Raw genomic sequence first — 27313 nt, forward strand, 5'->3', positions numbered from 1 at the left:
ATTTTATTCCTGTTACGTTTTATTATACACAAATGGACCGTCAATGAAATTTCATGAATCTAGATGAATATTATTGAATTTGATATCCCTTTTGAAATAAACCAGTCAAAGAGGAGAAGAAGACGAATGGAACGCCCTAACTACATATACCTTTCGAAAAGGGATGAATGTCGTTTAAGGGAGAGAGAGATTTCTATGTACTTACATACATAGTACGTAATACCAAGTGATCTATGAATTTAATTAAGTAATTATACTAAGGCACCCTGCTCATTAATCATTGCTCGCTATCGATTTACATTTATCTCTTTCTCTCCATTTATCTATCTGTATATCTCTCTCTTTCTCTCTCTCTCTCTCTTTCCTCCTGTATCTCTAATATCCCTATTTTGCTACTCATCATTTCGTTCATCTCTTTTTACTTCCACTTTCTCCCCATTTACGTTATTCTCTCTCTCTCTCTCTCTCTCTCTCTCTCTCTCTCTCTCTCTCTCTCTCTCTCTCTCTCTCTCTCTCTCTCTCTGTTTCTGCCTATCCATCTCTGTCTATCTCTCTCTTTCTTTCTCCGTCTGTCCAATGCCAACACTCTCGAGCCCTGATTCCATTGTCCCTTACAATAATAAGTGTTCCGCTCATTTTTGGCAATCCCTCTTTAAGGAAATGATCCTCTTAACGACGTACTTCTTCATCGTCAAATTCTCCCTTAACACTTTCGTTCGTTCAGACCAACAGTATCGGGCAATCTTTTTTTCATCTCCTTTCTTTCTTCTTCCTGTGTTCCTTTTTTCTTTTTTTTTCTTTTCTTTCTCTCTTTCAACAAGGAAGACGAAAATCGAATCGAAAATCTTTAACCACTTCATGCGCTTCTTTTTAAACAGAAAAAGAAATATACGAAACAAAGAAAAATAGATTTAATAATGACTACTTATAAATCAGTTGATTAGTTGCAAGTATATTCACCTTGAACTTTTACCATGGATCAGCTGACTCTACTTTCGGAAAGCGAAAGAGATCTTTTAGGTTTTGTGCAATAAAGAAAAAAAAAGAGGAAGAAAGAGAAGGACACAGAGATAAAGAAAGACCAAAGAGAGAAAGAGAGATAGAAAAAAAGAGAAAGAGAGAGAGAGAGAGAGAAGGCAATTTCATAGTTTTAAGGGTTGCTGAAATTGAGTCCGCTCTACGGGTCATCGCTAATTGGGTGCTGTACCGACTAGATTGCGGTCACCTTGTTAGAGACCTTGCCGACTTTCTCGCGAAAATATATCTTCCTGGTAGTGAATGAACACCACCTCTTTACGTGTAAAGCGAATCTTCTATATCTACGACACGTGTATACACGTTTATATGTGTATTTTGTATCTTCGTAAATACGTGCGTACGTGTGTGTATATGTGTATATGTTGTCTCTTTGTGTTGATCACCCGCATATATCGGTGCGAGATATCGACCGGTATAACTCGAACAAACGAGTCGGTGTTCGCGTCAATTAATTACAAAGCCTATTACTATCTCTGTCTCACTCATTTTCTCATGTATACACTCTCTGTCTCTCTCTCTCTCACTCTCTCTTCATCATTTATCGTGACACATTGAACTTCAATTTTCCATTTGAATTTCGAAAGTACTCGAAATTCTGCAAATATACGCACGCAGCTCTATATCATTTTTTCTTTCCTTTTGCAATCATTTCTTTTTTGTTCTTTTTCGTACGACAGAAATTTAATTATTTGCGAATATGTTTAATAATAATTATCATTTCTTTTCTTGTTTTTAGAGAGAGAAAGAGAGAGGGTGGAGGTGATAAATGGTAAGAAGAGGAATCGATTGAACAATGATTTAATTGGGCTCCCGTTATAAAAGTCGATATTTGTATGAGATCTATAATCAAATAATCGAATAGTTGATAAAAATTGAATAATCGAATAGTGATAAATGGTTAACAGTTTCGAAAGTGTTTCTCGAAATAGATCGAACGTCGTTAGTTCTTTACAGAAAAAGAAACAAAGAGTCAGAAAAATAGAGATATAGAGATAGAGAGATAGAGAAAGAGAGAAAAGGAGATAAAGAGAACTTTCGAAGTTTCGATCGAATCGTTCGAAAGATTCATTTAATTTGTCGATTTCTTTCTTGATTGCCGAGAACGTTGGCGAGCCGTAAAAGAAAAAAAAAGAAAAAGAGGATTTTCCAATTGCGACGAGGAAACGAAAGAGAAAGGACGAGAAAAAGAAAAGGGAGAAAGTCCATCGATTCGGATGCTGCGAAAATGGCGATCATGTTTTTTTAATTAAACCGTAACCCAAAAGTTGGCCACCCGCAGAGCCCGCAAATCCTCGGAAACAATCGACTCGACGAGTTTAATCACGACGTAATAACGAAGACAAATAAATTAGAGTGGACCGTTTCGAAGCTCCGGTTTGGTTAATCCTTGCGGAAGGAAGATCGCGACCATGAAAAAAAAAGAAGAGATAAAAAGAAGGACCAAGCTGAAAGAGAGACAAACAGAGAGAGAGAGAGAGAGAGAGAGAGAGAGAGAGAGAGAGAGAGAGAGAGAGAGAGAGAGAGAGAGAGACAGAGAAAAAGAGAGAAAGATGAAAAAATGGAAAAGAAAGAATGAAACGAACTTCGATAAAATTTAATTGAAGCGTTCGTCAAACCTACGATATATATATATATATATATATATATATATATATATATATATATATATATCACGTTCATATAGGAGTGAATGTGAATTTACGTGTATTAAAAAAAAATCAATATATCACACATATAGGGATGGACACGTTTGTAAAACTAAAAAATTCAAGGCGCGATCGAAACGAATAAAACAAAAAGTTGACCGGATACGGAATGATGGTGGTGAGGGAGGACCGGAAGGTTCCTCGTTGTTTCCACGTCCTTCTATTTTTCACCTCGTCAAAATTGAGGGAAAATAAAAAACAAGAAAAAAAAAGAATGAAATCATACGACAAAAAAAGAAGGAAAAGAGGATAATATTTTCGCGCGGTCGAACGAGCAAGTTCTCCTCCTCTTCTCTCACCCCTCTTTCATCCCCTTCTCTATTCGATGCAATTGTTCCGAATCATCCAAGCGTCGTCGTCGTCGTCGTCGTCGATAACGTCGTCGTCATCATCGCGAATGCATCCTGCAAATGGTTACGCGATCGGGAAATACTAGATTGACGCGTTCGTACTCACATACAACGCACGAAACAATTTTCATTCGTGGTCGATACATTTCAAAAAGGAAAAAAAAATTGAAAAAAAAAGAAAGACTCCAATGTTCGACATCGAATCTCGAAATTAAATGAAAATCGATTTTTAATATCGTTTCGTTACCGAAAACACTAATAAATATGATCTAATAATAAAAAAGATAAATAAATAAATTACAAATTATAGATATAATTATACTCAACTCACGTAATTAATATATTACGAGAACAAAATTATTATAACGTGTATATATATATATATATATATGTATGTATGTATATGGTGCAATAACAATAAAAAAAAATATATGTATATATATAAAATAAGAAAAATTACTATCTCCGTAAAAACATTTCAACAACGCTTTTATCCACTTGATATTCTATGTGTCCTTAGATTCTTAAAGAACAAATTGAAAGTCGAAAATCGGATGAAAAGTTTTGAGAGAAATATTATTGTTAATCAACTACGATCCGCTAGTCTCCACTCGAGTCCTAAGCAAACACTTATGGTATGGAATTAACGGTAAATTAACGTTACCGTAATCGATCGTGCTAGCTAAGGGATGTTTCGTTACCACCCTTCTCTCTCTCTCCTTCTCTCTCTCTCTCTCTCTCTCTCTCTCTCTCTCTCTCTCTCTCTCTCTCTCTCTCTCTCTCTCTCTCTCTCTCAGTGAACCGTCAACATCTCTTCGTAAATCCGTATTATCGTCGTATCGTCGAGACTCCGCATTGTCGTTCGCGGAGTAAGTTTCATGACGGAGTAAACACCGTTTGTTCGTGTCGAAGGAAATAAACTGATGTTCGTGTTATTCCGATATTTCAGAGAAATAAGTTCACGTGTTCTATTATAGTTCGTGTCATTGTATACGATTGTTGTCTTTCCAAAGACTCTCTTTCTTTCTCTCTCTCTTTATCTATATATATATATATATATATATATATATATATATATATATATATATTTAAACACACATATGTAATGGCCATAGATCTCCTCGATAAATTTCAAATACTTACTGCGACAAATTCGCATTTTCTAAACGAATTTTATTAAAAGAAAAATATGTCTACACGAGTGATTACGAAAAATAAAACAAAGAGAAACGTTCATATCGCGAAAAAAATCGAATTTAAATTGCAACGAAGAAAATTTATAAAAATATCCTAACAAGATCTATGTATATAATAGCTAAAAAAAAAGAAAAAAAAGAGAATTAAAAAAGAGAGAGAGAGAGAGAAAAGAGGATTGTTTATTCGTCCAACTGCAAAATGCCGATAAACGAATAAGATTATAAACTATATGGGAGAGAATTTCCGAACGATAATCTATGGGTATTGGGTAGTAACCCGTGAAAAAAAAATTCTCCCCTTCTCCTTCCCCGTTTCATGAGTAATGCGTTGCAGATAACGCGACCCAAACGTTCGTTCGGAGATTTGCCGTTTCAATTTACAGAAAACAGCCGGCGGACTACATATTCCCTGCACAGTTCGAGTTTGGTCGGTGGCATGTCGCTTAAAGTTTTGACTTAACGAGCAGTCCAAAACCATTTGGATCGATAACTCTCTCTTCGTTATAATCCAATATTCCTGGATTTCGTTTGTAAAAAAAAAAAAAGTAAATCTCGAACGATCGATCGAATTTCAATTTTTTTTTTGGATTCCCACTCGTTCATTTCTTCACGTTAAATAAATTTCTAAAGAAGAAGAAAAAAAAGTTTTCGTTTTAAATAAAAAAAAGAAGAAAAAAAGAGAATACAAGAGAAATGTTTACATAATATTTAAGTCAATAATATTTCCACTTTCAATCGGTTTATCTTATTGGCTGGAATGCACGTCCGAATGCCCATCGGAAACTGGTCAATCTCTGGATTTGGATCAGGTAACTGGACGCCATTTAACGAGATTTCATTGTGGGAAACCGAACAACGTCTGCGTAAACTCCGACGCATCGAGTTTAACGATCCATGCGTTTGCATACCGTATAAATGCCATCGTTATATTGGCCTACCACACAAGTGATAATAGACCTTCGTTTAACATGTTCCCCGTGCGTAAGCACGTAGGAGTTTATGATTTATGTGAATGTCCCCTTTATTATGGCAAATTTCAAAAACGATTCATAATATTCTATCGATTCGTAATCTTCTGTTTATATCTAAAAATAAGTAAATAAATATATTTAATAATTATACGTGTATGTACGTAAATATTGGATAATCGTTTTGAAAAAAGAAAATTTATATAAAAAGATAGTTCATTGATGATTGATTAAAAATAGAAATTAATATGAAATATAAACGAGATATATTCTATATATATATATAAAAAGAGGGAGAGAGAGAGAGAGAGAGAATTATATTATAAAAATTATCTTGACGTTATTATAGATTCACATTTTAGATAAATAACGTATGATGATCGCTGATTTAAATGGAAAATAGGAAATAGATCTGAGTAAATACGAACGTTTTACGATAAGTAAATCGAGGACGACGTTCTTGTCGTAATAAACGACTCTCGATCGCAGAGCCAATAAATCTGTTACGTTCGACATAAACGCAAGCGTGGATACACGACATTTACCGGAAATTGATCACTTCGTTTTTTATCAGATCAGAGATTAAATTTAAGAGATAATAATATTATATATATTTTTTTTTTACACGTCATTTTTTATTATGTATTTATCCGCGAGATAAAAAGTACGTCCGATTTAAAATCTAAAGAGAAATTATTTTTATTTTATTTTTGCGAAAAAGAAAAAAACAAACGATTGTTCCATTAAATTTATTTTAAATGACGTTAAGGATGATTCATTTCTAAATGTTTTCTTTGTTTCCAAGATCTTTCAAGCACGTCATAGATTATAATTATCATCTTTCTCGTCATGGTGGTCTGCTCAAAGGATAAATCCTCTCATCGTTCTGTACCCAAGTTCACCTATGATCCGATCCCTAGAGAGAAGTCTGCCAAGCCTTGATCTTGGAGAAACTCAAGGCTAAACTCGCCAAGTACATTAACGCGAACGACGTGAGTACTACGTTACGATGTAACATGAGAAATTATTAAATCAAACGTGACCAAACTTCCTTCGTAAATTATTTGACTGATATTATATCGCTATAATAAAAAATTATTTACTTCGTTATGAACGATAATAAAATTTGCACAAGTATCTACAAACGAGAACGATTTCATTTCATTTTAATTTCTACGACGTTCTACGATCGTTCGTTTTAAATAAAAAAAAAAAATTAAATAAATAAAAACAAAATTATTAGTAAAAAATGAATGTTAACGAAAAAAACGAGAAAAAAAAGAAAAGAAAATTTGGAAGAAACGTATACGAAGTTTTTTTTTCACTTTTCAAAGTGGCAAAGAAAAAGAAAGAAAGAAAGAAAAAAGAAAGAGGGTGAGAAAAAAAATATAGCAAGTGTATATAACTTCGAAAGATACGATGAAGCCTTCGAAGTTTCTTGCAACAACATCCACGAGGTAGCAGCTGCCGCGGTCACATAATGACTCTAGAATGATAATCGTCAAGAAAGTTGACTAAGAGACCACTTTCGCCAACGTATAAATCATTTTCTGAGATTGCGATAAGCGACCAGAAGCTTAAACGTTCTTAGAAGACTTCTGAAATATTCAACATAAACGTCATCAAAAAGTTGACACCTTTATTTCATACTTCAATTCACATTATTCATTCCTTTTTTTTCCCCTTATAAATAATAACAATTAATTTCGATAACGACGAGAATTATAATTTAATGTTATATAATTTTCATCGAATTCGAACTTTTCGATGTAGTTTAAGTACAGATTACAAATATATACCGTTCAAAGTCGTACGATTTGTCTTTTTTTTTTTTTTTTTTAAAGGAATTGATTCTTATGGAAAAAGAAAAATTCGGATAGGAAGAGAAAAAAAAACCAAAGATAAAAATATGAGAATCTCCAAGCAATCGATAATTCACCATTAATGTTACAATCTGACTCCCTGTTAATAAGTGACCCTACGAAATGGTCGCGTGTGTCCCATATATACGATCTCCAACGAAGCGATTCCCGAAGGTTAGCCGCAAGCAAAAGCATGTATCTACGGTGTCCCATAAATAGTCGACTGGACGGTGGAATTTCCATTATATCGCGTTCCCGTACATAGACGCCATAAACAATATCATCGAGGTTGGACCGCGTTGAAACGACCTCTTCTCCCCATTAAGCGTCTACCAAAAATAGTGAGAGAGATAGAGATAGAGACAGAGAGAGACAGAGAGAGAGAGAGAGAGAGAGAGAGAGAGAAAAAGTCGATATTTATTACGGGTCTCGCCATTGTGATACACCATAGATTTATGACAACGAAAGATCGTAAAAGTGCGAAAAAGCGGTTGAATCGTTGAGAGAAAAAGAAAAAAAGAGAGAGAGAGAGAAAGACGAAAAAAAAAGTGAAAAAAGGAAAAAGAAAGAAAAGTAAACGCATATAATATACACTGTATATAAAATAATAATAAATTATGTTATAACAAAATTCAATATTCTATTTGACAATCGTAAATTTTATATTTTATTATTCGTGATACTTTTATATCTATTGAAGTATCATCTTTGATCATTTCTAAATTCATTCTGATATATCGCTATATTAAAGATAAAATAGTAATGTAAAAATTACATTTTTCACGTACATGCATTATATATATGTATGTATGTATGTATGTATGTATGTACGATGTATTTATGTATTTTGAAAAGATATCGTGTTAAAGGGGAAAGACTTTTCCTATCAAGATATGCACCTAATCGTTTTTCTATTAGTTCTACTCCATTGAGCTCGATATAATCGAATAACAAATTTATATTTTCGTTCTCAAGGCCAAACCTATATAAACATCCTCTACCTACTATCACTTACGTTTCCGTATTCCACGAAAAGATTATCTAAATAATCGATACGATTATTGATACTAATAACGATTAATCAAACAAATAAACTATTTAAATAATAAAAATCGTGCCTTCCAATTAATTATCCCTCTTTCTTTATTATATAATAAATAATCTTAATACGATTTGATCGAAATGAAATAGAAAAAAAAAAAGAAAAAAATATTTTCTTCCTTTTGAAATATCATACAATACAATTATATATAATAACATATATATGTATCATTAAATATAATACTTAAATATCTCCTTAAATATATTCGAAGCATTTTAATCATCCATTCGATGGTGTTATAAATGACGTCACGGTAACATTCATAGCTATTAATGGCAGACGCGTGTACATAACCGCAGAGAGAGAAAGAGAGAGAGAGAGAGAGAGAGACAAAGATGTGATATATATAGGACACGTGACCGCTCCATAGGGACACCCATTAGATCGACCCTCGAAACCATGATGTCTCGGTGAATGTCATTTAAGGGGGAACACCGTTGAATCCACCTCCACCTCCACCTCCACCTCCTCCTTCTCCTCCTCTTTCTCTTAGCCAAGGGATAACACCAAGTCCCAGGTGTAGAAAACAGTGTGTCGTGTCTCTTTTCTTTATCGATAGAACCTATACGCTATACGAGTACGATAATCTTTAGCAGGAAATAATTTTCATTGATTAAACTCAAACGCGACTGTTTTGTTTTTATCTTCTCTTTCTTTTTTTCCTTTTTTTTTTGTTTTCATTTTTCATAATTTTTTTTTATATGTATATTTATATATCGTATCATTCTCTCTCGTAATCTCTATTTGTTCAATTCGTTTCAATCGACGAAAACAAAATTTTTCTTACATCATTGAACCCAACTAAATAAATAGAAATTACGAGAGAGAATGATACGAATGATCATCGAAATAAAATCAAATGATAACTATATGCGTTAATTTTTCGTTTAACGCTTTTTATCATCGATATCAATATCGAATTATTTCTTCGTTGATGATCGAATTAGATTGATTTTATGCGGGATCGTTTAAAGCTTGATAAAATTAAAGAAAAAGGAAACAAATCGATACGAAGTTCGACGCCTACAAATATTAATAATACTTTCCGACCGCTCCCTTTTCCCATGAGTTACAATATTCTATCAAAAAATGTAAAAAAAAAAAAAGAAAATAGAATAAAACGAATAAAAAAAAAAAGAAAAAATAAAAAACATAAAGGAACAACAGGTGTACATATCGAATCATGAAAAATGAATGCTTGGTTACGATGAAAAAAAAAAAAGAAAGAAAGAATTGATTCTTAAGTATATACATATGTCCTATGTAAATATACATGCATAACGATGAGAGACTCTCTAGTGATAGAAAAGAGAAAGACAGAGAAAGAGAGAGAGAGAAAGCTGAGAAGTATTTCGAGGGCGAAGTAGACCCTTAAGGACGTCGTCGTCTGCTGGTAGTAATCCCGTCAAAGAAAAAGAGAGGCCCTTTGGTCTAACAGATTTATTTTCAGGGCCACGTGTACGACGTCGACGGATATTACGACGCACGTACACAATGAAAACTTATTTACGAAAGTCGAATCCCTCTTATGAATCAGCACGTTGAGAAAATCTTAGCAAAGCTTTTTGATCGGGGATCAAATTGAAGAGATACCTTTATCGACGATAATAGACGAAAAAATAATAACAATTTTATATTCACACCAATTATTCTATAATTATTTCAATTATTTTTTATTGATTAACGTCAAACATTTTGTAAAATAAATGAAATAAAATAAATAATCTTGATCGGTATTCTAGTAAGTAATTATATAAATGAAATTATACATATAATATAATAAAATGTCGATACGTAATATAAAGTATTCAAGTGCGAATATAATTAAGCAGCTGGATTTTATTATAAATATTGCAATTATAAATATTATATTTCGCAAATAATTCGTTTAAAACACAAACAACAATTTTTGCATTAAATTCGGTCGGATAACGACGATTCGATTAAAAATGTTCAGAAATATAATATTTACCGAAGAAAATGGAGAACGATCGAATAATAATAGGTATCGACGCGGTATTGTACGATAACGTGAATTTTCTGACAAATTTATAAATCTAATTTTACGTATAAATTATAATTATCATTTTTATAGAAAATTTTCCTCGTTCCACGCGTCTCTCCGCGTAATTAATATCATCGATCGTAATTATCGATCGCTCGTCCACTTGATTTTATTTTTTCTGTTTTTACGATTCACAACTTTCTCTCGAGAGCAGAAAATTAATAAGCGCAAAAATTGTGATAAACGGATTCGATATTCTCGCAAAAAAAAAAGAACAAAAAAAGAAAAAGAAGAAAAAAAATTTTACATCGAAGGATGTAATGTCCCAGTAAACGAATATTATCATAAAATTATTAACGATATTTATTCCGTCGAGAATAATACAAAAATTAATTTCATTGAATACTCGAGTAATAAATAAAAATAAAAATACAATATTGGAATATACGATACCGAAACAAATCGATGACAATAAACGAGATATTTAATCGCAAGTAAAGAGATATTTACGATATCGGAGTCTGTGGAGGTAAGATAAGAACAGTATACAGCAATGATGGAATATCGTTTACTATCGTGAGACTACTCTCTCTCTCTCTCTCTTTCTCCTTTTCTCTCTTATCGTCCTCGTTTCATCCCTAGCTAGTACTTTCCCTTAGGATTACGTCCCCCCGTTTCCAAGGTACATTTACATATACATCTCGTCCATTGGCGAAGAAGTATACCGGCTGCCACCAAGAAAGAATTCAATAAAAGACGAGAACATTGCCCATTGTTTCTCGAGATTCGAAGGTCGATAGGCTACGAACTTGCACCTACCGATCGGCAGAAAGCAGTAAGGGCTGCTGACGGAATCGGATTTACGACTTGAAGATACTTTCAAATGTCTCCGAGAATTATGGGGTTCGAAACTGTCACTGGAAAAATTCAACGAGATTATCGTTTCTTTCTTAGACTTATCGCCAATAAATCTGACAGTGATTTTAACATACATTTTAAATACTTCTCTATTCGAATAAAAAAAAAGAATAAAGAAAGAAAGAAAGAAAGAAAAAGATAGAGAAACAGAAAAAGTAAGAAAAGAGGTCGCATCGCGTTTGAAACCAAATTTCAACAATTAAAGGACAACGAGTAATATCGAAACTTTTTCAATTACATCTTTTCAATATCCTTAAAGTTAATGTTTTCTTTTTAATGTCAGATAATAAAATTAAAAGCGTAGAAACTTTTCTACAGTTTAGAAGAAGATATTCTTAAATCATCTCGCCGATCGTGATAATAAATTACTTGATAATAAATTTTTAATAAAAGGTGAATCAGAAAATCTCTTGATGATTATAAAAATTCATTACACTTTTACGAGATCTTTAAAGTTATTTTTTTTTTTTCTTTCAAAACGTCAGATTACAAGATTAGATATTTTTCGTCTTACAGAAATCTACAAGAATAGTAATCGATTTTTATTTTCTTGTACCTACGTTTTGTAGCAACTTTTAGCCGATATCGTATTAAAAATTTCGACATTGTTTATTCGACCAGTTCAATAATATCGAATGGAAATGATTACATTTAAATTGAAAAATTTTTTTATTCTCTTCTTTTATATATATATATATATATATATATATATATATATTTCTTTCTTTTTTTAAATTTAAATATTGCCCCAAGAAAGAAATAGGATTTTCGATTGACGATTCGACGTGACTGGAAGACCATGGCCGTGACAGTGATACTGACAGTCAAATTAAAAAAAACAATGAGTTTTCTAGAACTAGGGAGTATCTGACGGATCGAGCTTAATAAACCTTTTTGAGGTATCAACGTATCATCCCTATTCGATTCAATGGCTTTTTTATTGTCTCCTTTTTCTGCCATTCCGATGGCTTGGCAATCTCTCCTATCGATTCGATAATCCGATGAACGTGAATATTGAACTCTACTTGACGAAAGAAAAGGGTTGACCTACCGATCCGTTTTCGTAAAATAGTATAATTATTTTATATAATCTATAATTAAAAAAAAAACAAAAGGAAAATAAAAAATAAAGGAGCTAATTGAAAGTAAATATATATGTAAGAATGAATAAATAAATTATTCTATACATATCCGTATCTATGGTTAGATATACGTAATAATTAAAGAACTGGACGAATACAAAAAATAAATAAATAAATAATTATTTATTAAAGTATACGATATAAAAATAGAAAGGATCGAGTCAATCGAATATATAGATAAATAATAAATAAATAATAAAATGTCTATACAAGTAGAGAACTCTTTGTTAATTGCAAAATTAGATAAATCATAAAAATATATGAATACGATATATAATTAAACAAAATAAAACATAAAACTATATTAATCTAACACGTATAAATAAATAAATAAATAAATAAATAAATAAATAACTTACAAGTAGAATCTCTTTGCCGAATAAAAATCAACTCCATTAAACAATCATAAATAAAACAAGAATAGCAAGTCCCAAGGAAGGTAATCTCCATTCAAAGAACGTTAAGAAACACATCGAAGGAATAATTTAAGCGAATGAGGGATTATTCCTTATGGGCAAATCTACTTCTCTCTCTCTATCTATCTCTCCCCATCTCTCTTTCTCTTTCATAGGATCATAACAAATGGCTGGGAGCACTCTAATAGAAATAAAGAACGAACGAATGAAACTACGCCGGTAGTTTAAGAAGCAACAAATAGCGAGAACAAAAATAAATGGTTCCTGCAAATTCAACTGTTACGAGGTTAAAACCTTGGAGCTTCGAAGAAGAAGAAGAAAAAGAAGAAGAGGATAAAAAGAAGAAAACAAAGAAAAGACAAGAGCAAAGGAAAGAAAGTTGAAAGAGAAATAGCGCCGAAGGGTGACAGGGGTAGATGGTGGATAGGGGTGGATGGAGGGGGTGTCAAGTACCTATACGAAACCGTGACCCTCCTTGAAACGTATCCTAAATAAATATCCCACATTTTTTTCTTTCTTTCTTTCTTCTTTCCTTCTTTTTTCTTTCCTTCTGCTCGCTTTGAAAGTATAAACAGTATCGCAAAAAAAAAAGGTAAATGTTAGAAAATGTTTCTACGTTTTTCCATAAAGCTTGAACTCGCAAGGTCATTCGAACGTTCGCATTGATAATCGTCGTAGAAAATAGAAACGAAGGTATATCGTTCAATGTTAGAAATCGTGTATACTTCGTCGCACTTTGTGTTGTACGTAAATAAAATAAAAGTGGAGAAAAAAATTACAACAACGCAGAAATCTTATTAACGTTATGAAAGTAAGAAAATTTTACGCATTAATATACGATACTTATGTAATATATATGTAAATCGTTTCGATATTAAGCGTTAAGATATAAAATTAGAGTGATTCCTGATTTATCTATTCATCTATCTATCTATCTATCTATCTATCTATCTATATATATATCTATCTATCTATCTTTTCTCCTAAAGTGGCAATAATTCATCGATTTTCTACACATCTTTCGTTCGCAAATATTTCTCGAGTCAAACAACGTCACAAACATCGCAAGACGCGCGTTGACTCTTGATGGCCATCGATATATCGTCGTCCCTTAAAGCAATGTAACCTTCGACCTTTGTCACTTGAGCCTGTCTATAAGTCCTTTCGCTGGTAACGATTTATCTTTCAAATTCGAATCTCTCGATCACATCGTCAAAGATTTTTTTTTATTTCTTTCAATTGCTTCCCTTACTATTGTACGAGTTTAAAAAAATATCTTTGATATATATATATATATATATATATATATATATATATAAAATATAGTAATGGAATTGATAGTTATAATAATTTATAATAATCTGTAGAAATAATGTTCGATACGGAATATATATTAGATAAATGGAAATAATTAAAATGTAATATATTCGCTCACCAGATTACGCCGACTCGTCTGCTCTCTAACAAGATCCATTGAACACTGACGATCGGTACGTACTTTTGTACTTTGATCCTTGCCTTCGACGTAAACAAATATTCCGTAACGATCACAACGGATCAATACTTGCCTCTACATTTATATGTGCGTATGTATGTATGTATGTATGTGTATGTTTATAATACAACAAAGATAAGATTTAATGGATTTTGTAAAGGTTCTCCTCTCATTCATATAATTCATTGTATAATTACGTATACATACATACATACACACACACACACACATATAAGAAAAGAATAAAATTTCGAAATGGACAGGAAATGGATGAATATTTATAAAGCATCAAATTTATCTTTTTCTTTTTTTTTCTCGAAAAACTAATTTATACCGACAAAAACTTTCGTGGATATTTTTATTTTTTTAGAATAGGTATAAGACTCTCCTCTTCTCCACCCTTTGGAAAATAATTTTGCGAATCATTCCTTCGCACGTAAATATAAAAAAAAAGCCGAAGAAGAAAACGCAACACGAACGTGCTTTGAAATCTGCGAACTTATCAGTCCGAGCACGCGAACATGCGTGACCGTGCGAGATCAAAATGCAAATTCGACGATGTTACACCTCTCTATCTCTTATGTGAAAGAAAAAGTTTGAAAGGAACGAAAAAAAAAGACGGACAAAAAGAGAGAGAGAGAGAGAGAGAGAGAGAGAGAGAGAGAGAGAGAGAGAGAGAGAGAGAGAGAGAGAGAGAGAGAGAGAGAGAGAGAGAGAGAGAGAGAGAGAGAAAAGAGCACATTGAAAGATTTGCTCGATGGAAAAAAGGAAATAATAGAAGATAAATAAAAAAGTAAAATAGATAAAAACCATAGAAATTTTATTCCGTAGGAAGAAGAAAAAGAGAGAGAGAGAGAGAGAGAAAGATCGTAGACAATTCGTATCTCTTTAATAGTTAAGTGGACAATCGGTCTGATCAAATTGGTCAATTTTTCAAAAAGTCTATTCACTTTCTTTTTGTCTAGGTACCATCACTATTGGACTTCTTTCGACTTGCCATTCCTCTTTTCTTTCTCCGTGCACTCCAACCCCGAGGGTGGAATTCAATAAAAACTGTTCAGCTATAATCGAGCATGTTCATACGTTCCACCCTTCTTTCATCTCTCTCTTTCTCTCTCTCTCTCTCTCTCTGTCTCTCTTTTCACTCTCTATTTTTTTATCTCTCTTGTCCGGAAACAGCCCTTAATGCAAAGATTCCATTAAATTCTTCCCCTTTAATCTAATAAAATATTTAAATCTAACCTTTTTATAAATATAAAGATATATATATATATTTCTTTTTTCATACAAAAATAATCGAAAAAAATTTCAAGTGAAAAAATAAAACTTGAATGGAGAAAGGCCGAGGACCTTTTCAGAATTATTTAGACTCTAAAAAAAGAATTGTTCTTTTTTTTTCAATATTCATATTGAAATCATCGAAAAACAAATGCTCGATGCGACATTCCATGAAATAATTCTTTCTTTACTTTCGAATCGATAAAATTTAACAGAAAAGATTTCGTATAAAAAATAATCGAAAAAAAAAATTTCACAAAGAAAACTTTTGTATCTAGGAACACGTCGAGAATTTTTTTTAACGATTACTTTCTATTTCTTTTAAATGACAAAGACATTGTATTATTTTTTAAGTCTCTTTTTCATTTTTTCTTTTACTTTCTTTTTATTCATCTTCGTTGTCGGAATCATTAAATAAAAATGTTCGAACGTCAACGATGCGAACTTTTAGCTTTCGAATTCGAGTAGGGACAAACTCTGGTGGAATTACATTCGGTATCATTAACGCGCTCGATCTTTTTTTTCTCTCTCTCCTTCTTTTTCCTTTTATTTCTTCTTTCGGCTCTCCATTCGCCTTAAATCCTTTAATCTTTAATCCGGCGTGACCGTACGTGCTCGTTGCGATTTCCTTCCACTATGGCTTTGGTCATCGCGTGAGAGCGTGTGGGTGCACGCGTCTATATAAAGGGTGCACCATTTCGATAAACCATCCTGAAGAGATGTTCGTTTCTTTCATTAAAAAAAAAAAAAGAAACAAGAAGAAGAGAATAAAAAGAAAGGAACGTAACAACGAATGAAAACATCCAACAGCGTTTAGAACAAATCAAATATAGATACAAAGGATACTTGGACGAAAAGTTTGATCCCCGCAAAAAGAAAAAAGAAAAAAGAGATCTACATCGGTGTATTCGTTCGAATTAATAAAAAAAATTTAATCGACAAATGATTTATATGATCTTGAAACAAAAAAAAAGAGAAAGAAAAAGAAAAAGAAAAAGTCTGACCTTTCCAGCCCTCCATCCCCACCTCGCATGCCACTTGTCCATGATAACGTAATCAGAAAGTACGTCTTAAGCAACACGATGAAGTTTAAATTGAGACACCCGGTATATAATGATATACGCGTATTCTACGCTCGCACAAACACCGACGAAAGCAAAAACATAAGTGTTGGTGTGCCAGTAGGCGGATCATGGCTCACGTAGGGGTGGCACCAGGACAGAGAGAGAAAAAGAGACAGAGAATGAGAGTGAGACGAGGGATGGGGGTGGCTCGAGGGGTGGTTTAGGGTCTGAATGCACGGGGTTGGCTCTTCGTTCCACGGATGCTCACAAACTGGCCGGAACTAAACGTTAGAACAAAGGGACGCACTGCTGCTGCTGCTGCTGCTACCGCCAGCGGTGCGAATTAAAAATCTCTTTCAAACGAGCTACCACCCCCTCCTAAACCACCTCCACCCCCACCCACCCATCCTCCCTCCTTCCCTCCCCACCTACTCGACTTAATGTTATTCAAACATCTAAATTATTGTTTATAATTAATCGATGATACATTCTTGGAATAATTTAACCTCGTACTAACTAACTCTTCGGAACGTTATCCGAGCCTATCGGTTAAATATAAAGAGCATATATAAAGGGTAATATAAAAATTAATTTACTAGGTCAATCACTAATTTCTAACATTCTAATCGTTGTAATTTATTATATTACGAATACATCGGAATCATCTTTCGGAAAGAATATTGTTAACCCTCGTTGATTCGTTCCTGACACAAGTAAAGAAATTTATATATCCATTTAAATTATATATCATGATTTATTATATAAATTTCAATCGTATATCGAGTGTGCAAATAACGTGGACAGTAATTATCTATTGTCTATCATCGTTATCGTAAACGTTGATGCAACTACGCGAGTCAAGAAAAAAAAAAAGATTGAAAAAGAAAATAGAAAACGAACAAACAAACAAACAAACAAAACACTCCAACGCTCAAAAAAAAAAGAGAGAAAAACTAAACGAAAAAAAAAAAGAAAAATAGAACAATATCAAATAAATCCAATAAATTGTTCACGATAACAGATAATTAGATACCAGAGTTAAAGTTCTTCGAAAGAGGGAAAAGGCAATTACAAACAACGTCCATCATGAAAGATCGGTTGGAATCAAGTTTCGCGGACACTTAAAGTCTAGGAAACTCTCACGTATGTAGATAATTAATTAAGCGACCCCTAAGCGTCGCGTTAAACGGTCATTACCGAAACCATCTCGAGGTTCCACTGTCGCACACGGATACAATCACGACGAGGTTCATAGTAACTAGATAGTAGAGTATAGGGAGGATGATGCTTTGCGCTTCTCGCACGGATAACGACGAGGAAAAGGACGAGAGAACGCGAAGGAGGATGAAAGGACAATTCCTAGAACGATCCTGACTGAGGACTTCCATATATATATATATGGAAGTCCTCGGTCAGGATCCTTATATATATATATATATATATATATATATATATATATATATATATATATATATAGAAAGAAAGAGAGAGAGAATGAAATTCGGTCCTTTTCTCCCTTGAGAGAAGGACACCCAGAAAGGAGTAAAACCACGCGACGTCAGGACATAATTGGCCGTAGAATTAGCAAAGGGGATTCGTTGTTCGTCGTCTCGCGTGCGGTCGACCATCGAAAGTACGAAAGCTAACTTGCCGAGACTGAGAAACTCGGAAACCTATACTACTACTACTACTCTACTACTACTACTACTACTACTATTACTACTACTACTACAATTTCTACCACAGCTATGATACTAAATCGTTCGAACGAACTGAGACGACGGTTAGGGATGAATTCTGGGTTGGCAGGTGAGGGGGCAGATGGTCAAGTGGGAGAAATGAAATTTCGAAAAGCGACGAGAATGGAAATGGACACGCACATACAGGTACATATATACCTATACCTATACTATATATATAGTAAATGGTTTAACGAATTACGCAGAGTCCAAGATTGGATTTGACTTTCGTGTGTTAGCTGCCGTCCTTCCTCACTCGTTAAGGTTCATCGCGTTGGAAAGAAATAAGGGTTGGTTATTGGGATAAAGAGTTTTTGGCCTCTCGAAGCGGCTCAAGCAATTTAGCAAATACGAAGAAGTATATAGCAGAACAATTCTCTCTCTCTCTCTCTCTCTCTCTTCTTCTCTTTCTCTTTCTTTTTCTCGTTTTACCATCTACGTTTATATCCTGCGGATTTTGCTACTACCGCAGTAGGTAAGGTATCCTCTTTCGTGATCGAGTTAGAGAAATCTTGGGGTAGTTAACGTAGCACCGTTATATAAAGGAAGGGGAAAGCTGTTATCAACCCTTACCGGTTAGATAAATTTCATCCTTCAGCAAAGAACAAAGAGAGAAAGAAAGAGAAAGTTCATTTTATCGTTTCGTTTAATCTCTTTGATATTCTCTTTTCTTTTTTTCTTTTCTTCTTTTCTTCTTCTTCTTCTTCTTCATTCTTATTAATTATACTATCTCGATCTTAATCGTTTAATTAATTCGATACCACTAATTCCGTTATTTAACCTTGTTATTTCTAAGTGATTTAATCATAATAGACATTTATTTACTTGATAATAACATAACGAAATATCAGAATTCATGCTCGACCGAGCGGAAGAGTATTCTTTGGTTTTATTCTTTAGGGGTGTTTTTTATGAGGAAATGAAGGGAGGAAATATCTTAGAGGGGGAAAAAGATATGATACTCATACTCCTCGTACTCGTACTGATCCTCCTCCGTTCTCCTTCTCTTTCTCTTACTTTTACTCCTACTCCTACTCCAACTCCTACTCATACTCCTACTCCTACTCATCCTTCACCTCCGACCGTGCGTGCAAATATCTCTTGTATCGGATTTTCAGGTGAATCCCACGACAAGACGTAAAGAGAGGGCTGGATTTCTTACGTAGGACCTATAAAATGTGAGCGTTCGAACGCGAATCGCATTATTTTCCGATATCCTTCTTGTAAACACTAGGATCTCCTCACCCTCACTCATCTTTACCAATCACCTCAACATCGTATCGTACGATTCTTGATTTATTTCTCTTCTCTTTGAAGAAGCGTCGAATAAAGTAAGTAGGGGGAAATAACAAATATATTGGGGATTTATAAAAAGAATCGGATCGAAGTTAATAATGAAATAAATTAATAAATAATCCTTTTCGAATGATCTTTATTAATGAGTGAAAAAAGAAAAAAGAAAAAAGAAAAAAAAGGAAAAGAAAGGTAATTATATTAGGATTATCTAGAAATGGAGAAGGAAAAAATAGATGGGTCGACTTCTCGATACAAAAAAGAAAAAAATATATATTACGATTACCTAACAAATAAAGTAGAAAAAGATGAATGAACTGACTTTTCAAGGCAAAAGAAAAAACAGAACAAAAACAACGACCAATGAGTGGAAATAGCGAATTGAATTGCACGTGAAAAGGGTTCAAAGGGAAATACTTTGCCCTCGTCTGTGGTATCTCGTTCTCTTTAAATTGCCGAACACAAAGAGATGTGCCGCTTTTTCGGGCGATAATATGGCAAAAGAGAGGAGTAGGAGTAGGAGTAGGAGTAGGAGTAGGAGTAGGAGGAGGAGGAGGAGGAGGAGGAGGAGGAGGAGGAGACTGCGTAAAGGACGCAACGTTTCGACAATAATTATTGCTCGGCAACGGGAAGCTTAATGAAATAACTTGGGGAGACCCCTGTGTACCGAAACAGCCACAGCAAGTCGCTTCCGTCATTGCTGTCTGTTTGACCAAACACAGGAATCGAGTCGACCACCCCCACCCTTTACATTTCACGATACTATATATGTGTACATATATATATATATATATATATATATATATATATATATATGTACGTATGTATGTATGTATGTATATATGTATATATGTATGTATAGAAACGATGAAGGGAAAGCACCTACAACAGATAGAAACCGAGCAAGCAGGAGTATCGCTAATGAACCCCTCCCTCCCACTCCCTGTTACCCACACCCACCCCTTCCACTCAGCCCCACGAATAAGCAAACGTACATACAAATCGTTATCTACCTTCCTACGTTTAAACAAAATTTGCCTATTATTCTAACTCAACTCACCTCTCTCGTCTAACGATAAAAGTATATTTTCGAAACGATATCTAAAGAGAACGAGAGATTATTAGTTAATTGGAAGCAAATTGTAAAAGCATTTTTGATGGAATAAATGAGTACGATATTATTTTTCCCCATCGAATTATTCCCATTCCGATTATACTGTCAGGTAAATAATATCATTGTCTTTTTTTATTTATTTATATTTTTGATACTTTTCCCATCAGATAAATTCGAAAAAGAAAGAACTTTACGAGCTGGAATTATCTTGAACATAATTAATCGCAAGAGTAAATATGCAAGGGTGCAAGGAAGCAAAAACAGAGTTAGAGAGACAGAGATATATACATATATATATATATATATATATATATATATATATATATATATATAGAGAGAGAGAGAGAGAGAGAGAGAGAGAGATAGAGAGACAGAGAGAGAGAGAGAGAGACAGAGAGAGAGAGAGAGAGAGAGAGAGAGAGAGAAATACAGTGTCTGGTAAAGCTAAAGCACGCAAGACCTCGAGTCAGTCGTTCACACAAGCTTACAAAACCACCCCAAAGGGGTGGTTTCACCCCTTCCTCAGGTGTCTGTGGAGGACCACGAGCTTCCAACGTAGAACATGCAGAAGCAACGAATTCCTTCCATAGGTCGTCACCCTCTCTTCCTCTATCCACCAGCTTTCACCTGAACTCACACCATCCAACACCCCCTCCTGCCACCCACCCACCCTCAAATCCTCCCAACTCTCCCCAACTCAACCTCTTCTACCTAACGTAACGTCATCCCTTCGAATGCACTACCCTTCCTCGGCTAGCTAGCCTGTGTGATACAGTGAAAGAGAGAGTAAGAGAAAGAGAGAGAGAGAGAGAGAATCATTTGCATATCAGCCAACTCGTACGGCCGTTGCGTTCCGTGAAGGGCGGCCAAATTCTATTATCGACTGCTACCCGGCATGCGGGATCGGATGGGTAAATTGAAAAAATAAGGAGGAACGCCAGGCTGAATTTCGCGGTGGTGGTGACGATAGCGGTTGGTGGCTTAGACGCGACCGGAATGTGAACTATAGCGCCAATGTGCTTAAACGGTTTCTCGATTTTATATATATGTGTGTGTGTGTATATATATATATATGTATGTATGTATGTATGTACGTATGTATGTATGTATGTATATGTTCACATACAAATATTTTTTTACTATACGATTCGTTGTAGTCTACTAAAAAATTATAGTACGTATTTTTTTTATAAAGTATATATTTATATATATATATTTATTTATTTATTTATTACACAATGTGTCGGAATTGGAGAATTTTTTATCAAACTTTTTTTCAACATTCTCTACTTTAAATTTCATAATTGTTTCTGAATTACATAACGTATCAAAATTTGAGGAAAAAAATTGTATAATAGCGTCTTATTGACTTCACAAATGTGCAGCGATTTTATTAATTTTTTTTTTGTTTTATATATATATCAAATAACGTTAGATGTATGTAAAAAGAAGAAAAAAAAATAAAAAAAAAAGTAAAAAAAATTAATTAATTAAAAAAAAAAAGACGTTGCAATAATTTTATACACTCTTCTTTATCTTTCCCTCTCCCTTCTTTTTTCTACTTTAAGAAAAGCATTTAAATATTAATTTCCAAGTTCAGAGAGCAAGAGAAGAGAAAATGTCACTTTAGAGGACGTTAGATGCCTATAGACGGCATTTAAAAGTAACAAGAGAAAAGTTGTGTGGGGAAGAAGGAAAAAATTCGCAAGGGGTGGTTGCTGTTTCTTTCTCATTCTTTTTCTCTCATTCTTCTTCCTCCTTTTCTTTATCTTTTTCTTCATCTTCTTCTTCAAGAACATACATCGTCGTGTTTTCTGGTTTGGCAAATTAAATTTGTGTGGAGACACGAGAGGATCTTCCATCCCCGACCCTCTTCTTCTTTTTGTTTTACATTTCTTAGTCTTCCTCTTATTTACTTACTTACATACATACATACATATATACATATATATCTAGATATATATATATGTATATCTTAGACCTTGTAAGAAAATACTCAGAAAAAAGAAAACTCATAGTTGGTTGTGTGTGCCAACGTCGTCACTCAAAGTTGGGACCACTCTTGAAAGATGTCAGAAGGTGTTGAATAAAGAGGACGCTGTGTATAAAAAAAAAAGAGGTGGGTGGAGGGTAATAGGGGTGGCAGTGGAGGGAAGTAGGTAGGTAGACCGTCATGGAACTCGTTTCAAAGGGCTCGTAATTACATTCAAATACTAGCCCGACTTCTAAGTAGCAAGTTATCCACTGTCTAACGCAATTAAAACTTCCTTAGGACGATCTCAGAACGTTTCATTTTCAACGACCACGATAAAGGCATCATACCTTACTCCGAATCATTTTCGAACCGTGAACATCTTTCTTATTTATTTATATGTCAATTAATTTTTAATCGCGAAAGTCATTCAAATTGACGTGGAAAACGAAATTTAGACGATTGTTTTTTTTTTCTTTGCTTTCTTTTCTTTTGCAACTATCGTAGTGAAATTTGCAGATGTGAAAAGATATTTATCAAACTTCGAAAAATAAAAAAAAGGACACGATTTACGAGAACGTCGTAGTAATCTCAAACAAATTTATTTCTCTGTGAAGAAATTCCATGAGAATTTCATCGATCGATGATACAATAATTTCACGGAAAAATCGTCATTATCGCGTTACAATGGACGGTAAAATAATGGATCTTTCGTTTCTCTTCGGTATTCACCGGATCTATCGTCACGTTGATGCACAAAGAACACCCGCGTCGTTCGAGATTGGCTGCACCAAGCTACGGTCTTCGGATTTAATCGAAAGCCGAAATTGAAGCTTCGAGAGAAAGAGCAAGAGCGAGAGCGAGAAAGAGAGAGAACATATTCCATTGGCATCACGCTGAGAGAGATATGAGTCCCGACCGTTCGTGTGGCTTCTATCTTAAATTAAAGGAAAAAAATTGGAAGGGGGCGAAGAAAAGAAGAAAAAGAAAAGAAAAGAAAAGAAAATAGAAAATTTCGAGATTTATAAATTTTTCGACAATTTTTTTTGAAGTTACCATTACGTTGTATTCATCGAACGCAATAATTCCTATCTAACCACAGATAAATATCACTTACTTAAGAACGAAAATCTAAAATGCATTAGATGTTACACAGCCGGTTGGTAATTAGCTAATGGAAGAGACACCCTATCTGTATCAAGCTTTCTTTTAGCTAAAAAAAAAGAAAGAAAGAGAAAAACGGAAAAAGAAGAAGAAGAAGAAGAAGACGAAGAAAAAATGGCCAGCTTCGTATCTAATCTCTATAAAGGGCTCTTGTTACAAATTTTATAATTATTATTCTTTTCAATGGAATTAATCAGATAGAAATTTTCTATAAAGTCATATACATACGTACGTATATACATACACGTATCTTTCGTATAACGAATTAAACTGAAATTAATTTTAAACGTCGAATCTTGAAAAAAAAAAAAAAAAAGAAAAAAAGGAAAAACAAAAACAAAAAAAAAGAATGAATGAAGAAAAAGAAAAAGAAAAAGAAAAAGAAAAGATGATAAAACTATCATTTTTCATATCTTTCCTAAATAAAAAAAAAAGAAAGAAGAAAAAAGAAAAAGAAAAAGAAGAAGAAGAAAGCACGTCGAGATAAGTAGAAACGATATTCGATTCATCCAATCTGAGAAATCGAAAGAAAGAGAGAAAAAGAGAGAGAAACAGAGAAAAGAGAGATCGGAATATATCTTTGTCTCTTTTCATTCTTAACAAAAAAAAAATGGAGACGAGGAAGACGAAGAAAAATAAGACGAAGAAAAAAAAATGAGGAAGAAGAGAAGGACCAGAAGGAGGAAGAAGTGGAAGAAGAGGAAAAGGAGGAGGAGAGAGGAGGAGGGGGAGGAGGGGGGGAGGGGGAGGATCGAAAAGAGGATGCTATGAGTTCAGTAGAGGCTTCGGAGTCCTCGACGACAAGACGACGAGTGCTTGCTTTCGTTCTAGGATTGCAACGGAGCCTAATGAGGAAATACACTTTCGTGACGACTACTACAACTACTACGACTATTACTACGACTACTACTACGACGATGACGACGACGACGACGTGACAAAAGGAAATGGTACCAAGAAGATTCGTGGTGTCAGCAGAGCCTCAGTCAGACTCATTCCTCAAATGAGAACTCTCCCCTCTCTTTCTTCTTTCGTCTCTAACATCGCAAACCTAAGAAGATCCGAAAGGATTCCTCGAAGGATAGAAATGATTTTACTTATAGGATATTTTTTTCTTCCGTCGACCTAGAATTTGCAATTACTTTATTATTCGATCTACTTCGATCGTTTATCTATTATGACAATCTTGCGAACGTCATAATATCGTTCACGAAAGAATAAAATTTAATGGCTTCGTCGAGAATTTTTCGCCGGGAGTTTTTAATTCCGCGAAAGGGGTTTTTCATAGGAAATTGAAAGAATTTGATCGGATCAGAAGAGGAGTTCAATTTTTTAAAAGTACATGCGAGATTTTCAACGCCATTGAATAATCCTTTTTATTGCTAATGAAAGTTAGCCTTCGATATTTAATACTTCTTTGTCAGATCGTTTACGATTAATTCTTTCTGATTAATAAGAAAAAGGTGAAACGAATGCTGACCATTTTTTTTTTTTTTATTTTCCATTCAATAAAAGTCTCTCTTGGAAAGTCTGAGAAAATTTTATTACGTAGAAAAAAAAAAGAAAAAGAAAAATAAAAAAGAAATCCAGTCTCTCAAGAGATCATTCGAGCTTTTCGACACAATTGAAGCTTCCCTACGAAACGAAAAGCAACAAGCTCGAAATTTAATATGTAATCCTAAAGATAAATCTATATATAGATATATACATACATATATGATACTTCTATGGTAGTAACAATCACAGTAGATATTTGATAAGGGTAAACTATCACAATGGAAATCCCAAAGAAAAAGTAAGAAAAGAATCGTCGACTTTTTCTTTTCTTTTTTCTTTCTTTTTTTTTTTCTTTAGCAAAAGAGGACCAAAGAAGTGTATGAAGGAGACGAAAAAGAGGAGGGAGATGGATGTGTTAAGGGTGGATTCATTTCGAACGGCTCTCTCTCTCTTTCTTTCACTCTTCTTTTTTCGTTCACACGAGAGACTAGAATGAGATAGTGGAAGATGAGAGTGGCCCCGTGGCTGGTATGGGTACAGAGAAAAAAAGAAAAACGAGAAAAAAAGAAACCCAGCACGCTTTCGCACTACCATTTACATTATATTTTCCTTGTGACTTTTATTCTATCTTTCTTCTTTTTACTCTCTTCGTCCTACCACTCCCTTTTCATTTCGATTTTATAAAATTCTTCATTTTATTCCTTTCTTTTTTTATTATTATTATTATTGTTATATACGTATTAAAATTAATTTACAAAAAAATCTATATCGCATTCGCGATTTTATTATATAATTGTCAGTAAATTGAAACGTTCCATATCTCGAATAATTGTTTTCTTTTTTTTTCTTCCATTTGAATTAATTAAACTTTCGAACAATTTCGAATTGAGTATATCTCGATTAATAAAAAAAAAAAAAAAGAGAGAGAGAGAGAGAAAGTAAAAAGTTAATTCAGTATCATGTTATTGAAAGGTCGCAATCAATATATTTTAATCCATTATATTTTATCGTATATAGAAATGTAGATTGAAATAAGTGATATTTCGTCAACGTCAAGTTACTTCAATTTCGTTTTGGAAATTTTGTCGTAAGTCTTCAATAAAAAAAAATTGTCTAAGAAAAAGGAAATATTATAATAAGGAATTATATATAATAAATACATATATATATATATAATTAATATTTTTAAAAAACAATACATTGTTTTCGTGGTTGCGATAAAACGTGATAAACCACGATTATTTATTGAAAATACTATATAGTGTTACGAAACTTTTCTCTCCTGAACGAGAAAATATATAATAATAGTAATAATAATAATAATAATAATAAGGATATATATATATAAATGATGAAGAGAAGATCGTGCATCGTCGTCATAAACTCGTGAAAAAAGTTTTCTTCGAACGAGTGCAATCAACGCGAGCACATCATTTCGAGTATCATCGAAAAAGGATTTCTTCTTACTCTTTATCCACTTATTTTTATCTTTTTTTCCCTTGGCAAAGTGGATGGTGAACACGCCACTGGACCATATCCATTCTCCTCGAGAATCTTTTTACTTGTCTACTTTATATCATTCGCGAATACATTCGAAACTCCAGCCTTTGTCCACCATTCGCGAATTGGATTAGATACCACAAAGAAAGCTGCCTGCACGATCTATCTTAAGATACATATATATGTATATAAAGCACACGAGAGAATGAAATAGAGATAGAGATAAAGATAGAGATTTAACAAAAGAAAGGACGACATTGTTTGTTTGTCTCATTAAATGAATTTTTGTGTTGTATTATAAACTAAAGAAAGAAAATGAAAAATCTTCTAAGAGAAAAACCAAGTATCATCGTGAAAAGAGGTAACGTATACGCGAGCATGAAGTAAAAAATTAGCTGAAATTTGAAAAGTGGATGAATGCGTAACAAAAGAAAAAAGAAATATTTTCTATTTCCTACCAAAAAAAGAAAAGAAAAGGTAGAACAAAACAAAAG

At 33.5% G+C, this 27313-nt stretch overlaps 1 protein-coding gene across 2 annotated transcripts in view; it reads right to left on the reverse strand.

Annotated features, from left to right (window-relative positions):
• Nucleotides 1–27313, reverse strand: part of LOC127065127 (putative mediator of RNA polymerase II transcription subunit 26) — a 172054-nt gene that overhangs the window by 56559 nt on the left and 88182 nt on the right. The window contains exon 1 of one of the 2 annotated variants that reach the window (XM_050997058.1): nt 14139–14738. The exons of the other annotated variant lie outside the window; for it this stretch is intronic. Coding sequence (XP_050853015.1) covers nt 14139–14177 — 39 coding nt within the window. The 5' untranslated portion in view covers nt 14178–14738. Of the gene's footprint in view, nt 1–14138; nt 14739–27313 lie in introns of those variants that run through there. 2 annotated transcript variants of the gene reach the window in all.

Source organism: Vespula vulgaris, chromosome 7 (genome assembly GCF_905475345.1).
Source record: "Vespula vulgaris chromosome 7, iyVesVulg1.1, whole genome shotgun sequence".
NCBI lineage: Eukaryota > Metazoa > Arthropoda > Insecta > Hymenoptera > Vespidae > Vespula > Vespula vulgaris.